Source organism: Oculina patagonica, chromosome 14 (assembly GCF_052425735.1).
Source record: "Oculina patagonica isolate OP01 chromosome 14, crgOcupat, whole genome shotgun sequence".
Classification (NCBI taxonomy): Eukaryota; Metazoa; Cnidaria; class Anthozoa; order Scleractinia; family Oculinidae; genus Oculina; species Oculina patagonica.
Window position 1 is genome coordinate 13,357,523 of NC_135771.1, and position 11,239 is coordinate 13,368,761.

Genomic DNA, 11,239 nt, shown 5'->3' on the forward strand with positions numbered 1-11,239 from the left:
CCTGTTTTTCACACTCAAGTCACGTGACTGCGTTAAAAAAGCTGTGTTCATTTCAGAAGAGGAAACAAAACAAAGATGGCTGAAAGGCAGCAATGTTTCATTCTTTTGTCTGCTCTAGTTTCATTCTTAATCTTGCAGCGTAGCTTTGCAGATGATTCCACAGGTATCTTAGATGAGTGCAAGGAGAGCTGTGAGCGAAGCTACCCGCTACATACATACCCAAAGGTAATGTTCCAAGCTAATAAATTATGAAGACGTTTTACTTGTATTCTCGCAATATCGCTTCTTCATTGTTGTATGAAAGCAGCCATGCGGCAACTCACAGAAAACAGAAGGGCAAGGGGTGAACGAACGAAAAGTTTTTTTCTCCGTTATCGTAGTATGTTAATAATTGTTTTGGTGTTTTATTATTTTAGGAAGAGCCTCTGCTTGCTTGTAAACAAGGGTGTCGTTTATCAGTAATCGCCCAACTAAAGGTTGGAAGGAGCGAAAATTTTACCCAGGCGTGTATTAGAGGTAAGCCCCCGTTTATTGTTGACTATTTGAACTGTGTTGCTTTCTGTTAAGACATGCTTAGCATTAGCTATGTGTTACTATCTTCATTTCCTGAGAATAACACGATACTAAAGCTTTAATATTTTAATACATTAACATAATGTTCATTCAGTAAGTCTCATGTGATACGAATTTTTTAACAGTAATGTTCGTTGCTTAGATATTCTTGAGCATTCTTTGTACCTTAAATATAAAATAGTTTCCCCGCTGCTAAGTGTACCTCTTTGTGAATCAGTTTTAATTTTTCTCTCCATTGCCTTGATGATTGTTAATTGAATACGGTCGATTTTCAGAATGGAATATTATTCAGTGTCGCATAACTTTAAATTTCCAAATCAACAGTTCTTTATTGTAATGAAATGAATAAGTTACTGATCGAGCGTTAGTAGGGGATGAAATATACGACAGTGTATGCTTGGACAAAATTAAAGATGAAAAGAAATGGGAATAAAGAAACAATGAAAAATGAAAACAATACCAGCAGCGTTGCAGTGTTTACATCATGAGCTCGTGCATGTTGATTTTTATTTTTGATAAAAAGTTAGGTAAAATGTTATTAAAATTTATACTAAATGCTTTCAATCATCAGTAATATCATCAGAGTTTTTGTTTTCATTATTTTTTTATGGTGTCCTTGGTTTTATGACCTGCACCTCCAGTTCTTGTATCCTTATTGTTGTTATTGTGTTAATCTCTCACTGTGCACTCAATCTTCCATCAAAGAGGTGTCTTCAAGATTTGGCAAAAAAATTCCACACTCTGATAACACATGTACAGAATGCCGTCCTTAATTAAGTTGCTTCCATTTCTATCTTCAGGTTGTCAGGAAAGTTATGAAGACAATGAAAGCCTTTATGCTTGTTTTGTTGGATGCAATTCACAAAAACTCATCCCATCACCAGAAACATACTTAGAGGTGACTATCAATCATTATTATTCTAGAAATTGATGGATGCCCTTATAATAATTATAATTATGGTCACATAGCTAGCCCTTGTTATCTGTCATCTGTACTAAAGCATCCTGCGATATACATAGTCTGCTGAGTTTTTCTTGCTGTTTTTCTGGCCATTAAATGCATTTTGCTGACATTATTTTTGTTGAATAATAAAAAAAATCATTGTCCTGTTCAATCTTACAGAATATCATCAGATTAAGCCAACTTGGTCTAGGGCCTCAGTGCTGTGAGTCTTATCGTGCAGCAGCTTGTGGGACCATTACTGAGAGGAAAACATTAAATGAGAAGCCATTATCCATTGATTATTGCCCCCAGTAATGGCCTCACTGACTCATAATTATAATGAGACTTCTTGTTCAGAACTAGATTAGCGAAATAAATCAATATTCTGGTTTTCCTCCCTCCTAAATAACTAACATTTCCAAATTCCAATGCAATGAAAACCAGAGCTCTACAGCTGATGTGGCTTCCTCTCTAAATATTGTACTTTATATTAAAATGAATACTCTGTGTTCTCAATATTTCAGGATAGCATGCCTGATCAGTGGAGTTTTAGAACATACATGGTGTATGTGTACCCAGTACTGGATGTGAGCAAGTACTGTCATGGCTTCATGAACAGAGTCGGTTATTACTTCAGGATGTCGACAACCTATTATTACAGCTATGGGAATGGCAATAGTGTCATAGTAGAAATTAATGAGCAACCACAACAGTTCATCAGTGTTCAAAAATTTGATGAAGTGGATTTTGTGGAGAATGACGAAGCACAAGATAGCAGTTACAGTGGTAAGACACCAATAAAATTACATTTGAAGGGCTCAGTGCAGAAAGGGCGGTCGTGATTTTTACTTAAAATGAACATCGCAGAAACAACTCCAAATTTAACCTGTAGGTTTTTTTATGTCTGCAAAAAATTGCCCTCCTTTTATTTTTGCTGGGTTTTGCTTCGTTTTCGAGAAAAAACAAATGCAAAAAGACCTGGTTTGTCCAGTTGGTATCTTTGGAGTTCTTTTGTTGCGTTTAAACACGCCGGCTGAAAAAGCTAAGTTATTTGCATACGTTATCTCTGGGAAAAGAAACAGAAGCCAGGGAAAATAAATATACATGTACATGTAGTAAAAATTTAATGTTGAACACAAACCCTCATGCAAAATTTGGAGTTCTTTTGTCAATGTTAATTTTTTAGCCAAAATCACTATCACCCTTTTTGCACCGCGCTCTTCATTTATTTACATGTAGTTAAAGTTATAGTGTACACTGTACATGTAGCAGTATTTCACTTTAAAATGAGTAGAAACATCCTAGCCTAGGAGAGTCCTCTCAGATGGCATAGACCCCTTCTGTTCCTAGCATGACTCCAAGATAGGATTTATAGCCCTACTATTACAATTCTGTTAGCTTGACAATATATACACGTACATACATGTATGTAGCCAAGGGAACCGTATTGTACACCATCTCAAAACTGGAAATTCTATGACTACATTGCCATTCAAACTGATGTTACAGAGTACATTCCTTGCAGTGTACATGTACAGTACCATATTTACCCGTGTATAAGTCGACCTTTTTTCACCTAAAAATCGGTCCAAAAAATCGCCCTCGACTTATACACGGGTCAAAATTTTCGACCCAAGCACCAGTTAAATAAATTCTGTGCAATTAGCATAACAATTGTTTTATATGTCAACAAACATCAAATAAACCACAGTACAGGTTAAGATGTCCTTTCACTTTGCTATCTGTGTCGTTAAATTGGCAGTTCAAGTCGAAATTCATTGCGATTTATCCGCTTAATATAAACCTGAATGTTGTAGAGACTCACTGGCACAAGGTTTGAATAAAAAGTTGACATTTTTCACTAATAAAGCTGGTAAATCCACTTGAGAAAAACATCTTCATGCATGATCTTTCTTGCTTCGAACTTCGCTACTTAGTAACCTGGCATGATGCAAGCACGTGTAGAACTTTATCAGTTACCATAGGTTTTAGCTTGGTTACCAAGTTCCCCAAGGAAGCTTGACTTTGTTTATCGAGTGGGTTTCAAAGTTTTCTGATGTTCCTTGGTGTTTTGCTTGTCTTCTACTATCTAGCCTCTTCTATCTCTCCATAATTAGAAAGGTTCGTTTGAAATTAGTGTGTTTGATTTTATAAGGCTGTTTCAAAAAATAATGGACAAAATGCCTGCATAAACATGTGTTGCTAAAACGCTCGCGTAAGCATGATAATAAACTTCACATTAAAACTTGCTGTGTGTTTTTTCATTAAGTATCTCTACCTGAAAGGAAATTCTAAGGAACACAAGTTTAGTTTTACAAAAAAATGTTACCCAGAAATGAAAAAATCTTAGTTTATGGCCTCAAAAATAGGGGGTCGACATACACGGGATCGACTAATACACGGGTAAATACGGTACATGTATCTCATGATCGAAAGAAACTCGTCTGATCAAAATAAGTTTCTTTAGGTCTTCCATTTTTCTTGAGTAATCATTGTATCTTTGGTTAAGAGTTTTTGGTTTAGAATTTCCGCAAAATAATTTGACTTTTTTATCTCATTGTTTTAGATTATTATAATGACTATGAGACAACAAAAAAATAAAAATCAATCTCCTCCCTTTAAGGCACCCCTTTCTAATACATGTACATGTATGTACATGTATGTACATGTAAGTCCCCCCTTTGCGAGCTCAAAATCAGTAAGCCCCAACAAGCCTTCTTATCAGAGGAAATACCATAACTTGCCAGCATACTTGTACTACGTACATGGCTTGAGTGTATATTGATGTTAGTTCATTAAAATTACAGATGATAGTGATGCCTCCTACTCTGATGCCGTTGTTCACAGAGGACGCCAGTGGCTGCAGTGTGTTTCACAGGGTTCTGGGCTTCCCTTCTGGTTCCTGACATCCACCCTGTTCTTGTCCATTTTCTTTCTCATGTGGCTTTGTTGTGCTACTGCAATCACAGCACCCAAAGAAAAGGGCAAGGTAATATTAATTTAATTTGTAGATGTACAGTACTTACAATATTCACTGAACAGTTCTAATGGTTATAGCCCCCAAAAGTAGCAATCATCATCTAAACTGGGAAATAGGGCCTTATACACACAATCCTGAAAATTGTGACACCTGCAGTACAATGTGATGGCCCCCAAAAACAGGATCATGAAGTGTATGAAGCTTAATTGGAATTTTCAGAGGGATTGGGGGCTCTTAGGAAAAATCCCTTCCGCAGGGGAGGTATGGATAATTTATTGAACTACACATTACTCGCCTCCAATTTTAATTCTTCACAACAAGTTTAAGGTAAACCTCTTTACCTCTTTACTAGTGACAATGCGATTTATGATATGTATGGTAGGGGTCATGAATGGTCTCTCAAAATGTCGCAGTGCTCGCAAAATTAAGCTTTTGCTCGGAATGCTCACAAAATTTTAGTGGGTGCTCGTTTGCTCGTGCTCGCACATTTTTGCAAGTGCTCGCATGCTCAGTTTTTAGTGAGGTAGCTTTTTGAAAAGTGCTCGTTGCTTGCAAGGCTAATTTTTGTCAATGCTTGTGCTCGCAAAGAAAAACGATGTGCTCGCATGCTCGCAAATGCTCGCAAAGACCATTTGATACCCCTTATAGTGAAGGAAAAATAAACCATGTCATTGTGTATCTTCATGAACAGTGGCTCGATTAAAATACATTATTTTGTACATTTCTGGCTTTTCCCTCATGTTAAGTCAAACTGTCTTTCCCTAATCAAGGCTGCTGTTGTTGGGAAGCTCTTGTTCTTGGATGATGACAGCTTACTAGAGAAGATGCCACTAGTTAGAGCTGATGAGAAGGATGATGCAGGCCCTCTGCCTGTCAAAGTTCACATTGATGCCACAACTCTGTGATGGATATCACTTTAGCAGACAGCATAAGTAAACACACAAAAAATGGACACCTGATTAAAATGGACATCTTTCTGAAGCATGGATCTTTCTGTAGCAGACACCTCTTTAAAAGACACTACCAAATGTGAAGCCCTTCAAAACAGGCACCTCCTAAAGACAGCTGGTGCCAAGTGGGTCTGCTTTAGTGAGGATGAACTGCAGTATCTACATGTACATGTAGTCTACATGGGAACTTAGGTACACTTGCACTGATTTGTTCATTTTTATCATACATTAATGCACTTGGCTTAAATTGGCTTAATCCACTTTATTTGTTTTGCACTTGCATGTGAAAGTCTTATTTTAATTCATTGATATCTTTTCTTATAATATACATGTACTATATCACATGTACATGTAGTGTTAAGTTTGGGAGTCTGAGTTATCTGTTAAGCTAAAGTAACATAAATGTACACATCAGAATGGCTGGGAGGGTTAAGGGGGGTGAATGCTAATCCAACATTGTATTTCAGTTTTCATTATGTAAATAAAGTTTAATTAACAGACTAAGGGATCAGTTCATACAGATTAGAACTTTAAAATTTTTAATTCCTTCACACGTGCAGGATTTTTTTCTAATCTAACAAATCTACATTTTTACTTCTCGGGAGTGCTGTTAACGGCAATTTTAGAGATACTTGTAGGGAGTTTCACTTAGGAAAGCAAAGTGTGGGGTAACTTCAAAATAATACAGTAGCTCCTGTGTACAACAAAATAGATATAATTACTGTTTCTTTAATTGTTGTGTCCTTATCTCTTTCTCCTTTGTTTCCAGTGAGTTCTTTGATATGCCATTGGTCTTTTAGAGGGGAGGGAGCTTTAGAGAATGGAGGGGTGGGTTTGAATGGTAGAATCTTTGAACACAGTATCACCAGATTAATTAAAGGACTTACAGCTGTAATCATTCCCCTTTATTTTCAGCGAGTTCTTGAATATGACATTTTCTTTCAGAGGGAAGAACCTTGGGGAGCTACATGTACATTTTGGAAAGGGAGGGGTGGGTTTTAATGGTTGAATCTTAATGTATTTAAAATTTTGGGATGAATGTAGCCTCTTGCCCGTTGAGGGTACTTAACTAAAGAAGTTGTATTCACAAGCTAGGCTTAAATCTTACTGTTTTGTTTTTACTGGTTGTATGTAGTTAGCAGTTTTGTATTTATTAAAGGTTCAATAAAGCCTTAATTGCCAGCATGGAATTTGTGTTATGCTAGTTCTTTGAGAGTATGCAGACCCCACTAGTAGCCAGGCATTTGTTTTAGTCACGGAATGACTAGTCTTTAATTATTCAATGTACAGTATTTCTACATTGTTTTCTTTTTATTGGTCGGTTGAAGGTCTATATATACTGCTTGAAAATAATTCCTACATATAGTACGCTGCTCATGCGCACGAAATGATATTCTGCTTAGGGGCATTATTCCTACTCTAAAATCTCCTGGGGTTTTTCCCCATTATTCAAAGATCATTATTCTGTTCAACAAAATCTTCTTATTCCGCACAGTTCATTTTAGTGATCGACTCTCAGTAAGTTTGCATTATAAGAATTGGATCTTCTGTTTTAATCTTCTGATAGACCAAAATAAGACATTACACTAAAGTTAGGCAATACTTCGTCCTTGTGCGTAGGCGAGCGTAGGCGCTGCCGTATCGGGAAGCGGGAATTTACTACAGTACGCAAGCTTTTAACCAATCAGAGCGCGCGTAGTATCTCTTATTTTAGTCTGTTTTTTTTTTTCCAGTTCCGGGTCTTCATTTCTTTGAAAACTAGAAACCTCTCAAGAAAGTAAAAACGGTATATACTAAAAATGTAGGATACCTTATTTCCTAGAAGCTTTGGGCTAATCATAAGTCACGGATCCAATTTCTGTTTATTAACCGGAAAGTCGTTTTCTGCTCACCGCAAATATATTATTCAATTGACTGGATGTTTCCTCCGACGTTTCCTATTGATATGATCCAAAAATTGGTCGCGACAGTTAGTAAGTGAATCGAGAAAATTATGCAAATACTGTGATAACTTTATTGGTAACTTTGGTTTTAACACTGATCGTCAAAAAACACCATGGAATTGACTTTTTTAACCTTGCAGGGCAGGGAGGGATCGGAAATAGCGAGACGTACTCAGCGTGTGGTGGAAAAACAGTTTGTTAATTGTGAAAGGAAGGCTAATGCCAGCAATTTAAAAGACATTAATAAATATATCTTAATTTACTTTTAAAAACATATCGCTGACAACTATTAGAGTTACATGATTTATTACACCTAACTGATGGAACACTTAACCCAATGTTATTTCACATTGAAAATGTGAGTTGAATCACGCGAGCCAGTGAAATCGAATTTGTCTTTCGGTTGCCAAGATTTATAGTTGTTCTGTTAGTTAGACAAACATTTTACATACAATTACAGCTAAATAAAGCTTTTTCAAGTTACCCTCGCAAGTCGAGAGATTCCACATGTTTTTTTGTGATTTTGACGGAAGCGTTCAGAAAAATGGCTGCCCGACTGAAGCAATTAAAACTCGTCAACAAAGTCGTCATCGAAATTAATGATGACAAATGGCGAGCTTTATTGAAGTTCCTGTTTTCAAATGCATCATGGCATGAAAAGAGTCATGCTTTTTGAGTGAAAAATAAAACTACCAGCTAAGTGAATTAGAGCTTCGACCACCGTTCCAGCTGAAACGGAGCCCATTTTGTTATTAAAACTCCTGCAAAGATTTTCCATTACGGTTTGATACGGTTTGCCTTTATATTTAATACTATACTCTTGTTCCTTGACACGTAATTACGGACAACGCCTTGCTATTTTTTTAGTACAGAAGAGGCCAGAATTTTTAGCACTCCCCATCGTCTTTAATAAAGAAGGAACATTAATTTGAAGTTCCTGTTTTTTGCAACCTATATAGCTGGGACGTGCTTTAGTAATGCATGGCTTAATTTGTACAATAACTTTTGGTGGATTAACATATTGAACAAGGAACTGTCTGGAACTGTTATAAAATACGCGTGAATTGTTAAAGGGAGCTAAACGCATCCTGCAATGGCATACCGTAAAATTCCGTTTATAAGCCAATACGATCGAAGGTCTGCAGTATTTTTTCGTTTTGGTCACAACGCATGCGTATTACAAATTGACACAAAATCAACCACTGAAGGAATTATAGTGTAAGATTCCTGCTAGCTATACGTTTATTGAGGCTGCGTACGTTTCTTTGCAGCACATACTCCGACAGACCATGTCAGATTGAGTGCTGTTAAGTTTCCTTTCGCGATTGTTTTCAATTGGCCCAAACATGCATTTAAGTTACCTAATGGTCCAAAAGTCATTTTTCCTATCCTCTCATCGTATGCAAGAAAACTATGAGCCAAGCACGAGGCAATAAAAAGTTACGGCCTGCGAATACAGCCGCCTCTCATCGCTCTTGCTACTAGCGGGAGCGATGAGAGGCGGCTGCATTTGTTGTTTGTAGGCTAATGAAAAGTTGCTAACCATTGGGACCGGCTCGCAAAGTTGGATTTGATTTTTTTTTTCGGGTACATGCTTCGAACAGACTGTAAGCTTTAGAAACCAAAGTGTGCCATACATCGCAACCGGATTTCGTTGATTGTGTTGAAGTTTCCCAACAGAACACTGACTTAGCCATTGACTATCCAACCGTTTTAGGTTAAGGCTGTTGATAACCGCGGATCGGTCCTTGTTGATCAACTGTTTTCTGTTGGTTGGATTGATTGAATTTTCTTTTTGTGTTTGTTCTTTTGGGAAAAGCCGTTTTCAGTTCAAAGAGGATTGGTAAATATTGGTCCACCGTTTTAACCGAAAAAGTTGAAAACTATTGGGGAACTTGCTCTAGTTTGATGCCGATTCAAAATTTTGATCAACCAAATCAACCAAAAATGTTTGGGTTTTTTTTTTTTTTTTTTTTTTTGCACGAAAAAGCCCAACTAACCTATGACGGTTCAGTCCGGTATACGCGACCTTATTTAGAGTCATCAGTTTAAACCCCTATATTCGGAATTCAGATGGAAAAGAACGAAACCCTTAACTAAACAGGAGCATATGTGGAGCATATCTTTACTTAATCTATCTCTGCTGACTAGTTTTCTCGAGCGCTTATAGTTACTTGTGAAAATAGCGATCAAGGTATACTTAAAGTCGTGTACGTCCTGGGTTTTTACAATGTACGTACAGAGCCGAGTTCCTTTCAGTCTGGCAAAGGAAACCTCAAAAATAATACTTTACTAACTATAAGGAAGAGTTAGAAAAAGCTAGAGAGGAAAGAAGACGGTCACACAGGAACAATGCATGGTGAATAAAATTGAGGAATTTGTGAACGACGAACTGAGTATAAATTTTGAGGATGCGTAATCCGTAATTTGCTGTACTTTTTAAATTTAATTTATCATTTGTTCGAGCCCATTAGCGTTGCATGCTTGTTGTGAGCAGCTTCTGAATTCTAATAGCCTGTATGTTTGAGTTTGAAGTTAAATGATAATCAGTGCCAGGACTTAAGGTCGACGTTGTGACATTCGCATCGCAGACCCACTTTTAAAGTGTCGACACATTTCGTAAGAAGAGAACAGGGTTTACTTATTGAACGTGCGTGCCGACATTGGATTAAGATTCAAAGCTTGCGGTTTGCAGCTTTAACTGACCACAGCAAAAACGTTTTTCTCATTTAGCCCGATTAAGCTGTTTACATTTATATAACCCGAAAGCCGATTTGCCAGGTTGATCAAAGCCGGTAAAACCGTGTTGCTGAATCATACTAATTAGGCAGAAGATTAAGATTGGACGATAGCAATTTGGCAAAATGGAGATAACGGTAAGTATATTGAGCCGAAAAAAGGTGTGTCTATTTTGTACGTGATTTCATCGAACCACGAAGCAAAAATGGGGAAAAACTAATCTCCAAATTGCACGTACAGCGTGTATGGATAGGTATCTATCTGTTTCTGAGGAATGGGTTTTATTTTAACTAATAACTGACTACTTATGCCCAAAATATTCACGAATTTTGCATTGAGATTAATACGACGACCCAAAATGGTCATTAAGTAGTCACCACCATAACGTGAAAACGTCAAGGAACACACTAGATTTCCAACGTATTTTTTAAAAAAAAAAACCCGTTGTGTCTATGTTAAGCCCCCATTTTCGAGGCTTTTTCAGGACGACTCCAGTATTCAAACCATAAATAAACAAACTATAATCTAACAAGAGGATCAGGAGATATTCATTGTGGAAATCGTTTTCTTGTTGCGTAAAGAAACTATTGTGTTACCTCGATGCTTCGAAAGGGAAAGGTGGGAGCGGGGTGCTTTATAGTAAGGGGCTTATTGAGAGAATGGATTACGGTTGCATTCGCTAAGTGTTAACGTTTTATGACAGGGACCATCATTCAGCAAAAGGGTTAGGTTATAGCTTGCTACATCGCAAAAATTCTCTTTCCTCTGACTTCATTAATTTTGTTAGTAAACAAGACTGGGTAAGTTGAAACCAGACGTGCCATGTTAAAAAGCCTCAAACTATTTTGTTTTCGTTGTTCTTCGTTTCACCGAAATGGTCACGTTCATAATCCGAGCTCATCCAAGGTCACTAATAAAAATAACAAAATCGGTGCCATATGTCATGAAATTTTAAGTAATTTTTCTGATGCAAAAACTACTTTCATATTGAAGGAAATCTACAAAAAATAGTTGTCTACAGAAGAAAAACCCCAACGAAGTATAAAACAACAAATTGAAAAGGATAGTTTCGACAAACTTGGAAAAAAAACTGGCCAGTTTTTAACGATAT

At 37.0% G+C, this 11,239-nt stretch overlaps 1 protein-coding gene across 1 annotated transcript; it reads left to right on the plus strand.

Annotated features, from left to right (window-relative positions):
* Positions 1-36: 36 nt before the first annotated feature.
* LOC144637757 (transmembrane protein 59-like) lies at positions 37-6,636 on the plus strand. Its single transcript, XM_078496834.1, has 6 exons — positions 37-225; positions 417-516; positions 1,374-1,471; positions 2,041-2,302; positions 4,324-4,505; positions 5,267-6,636. The coding sequence occupies exons 1-6, from the start codon at positions 76-78 to the stop codon at positions 5,399-5,401; spliced, it is 927 nt and encodes a 308-aa protein (XP_078352960.1). The 5' UTR covers positions 37-75; the 3' UTR covers positions 5,402-6,636.
* The last annotated feature ends 4,603 nt before the right edge of the window (positions 6,637-11,239 follow it).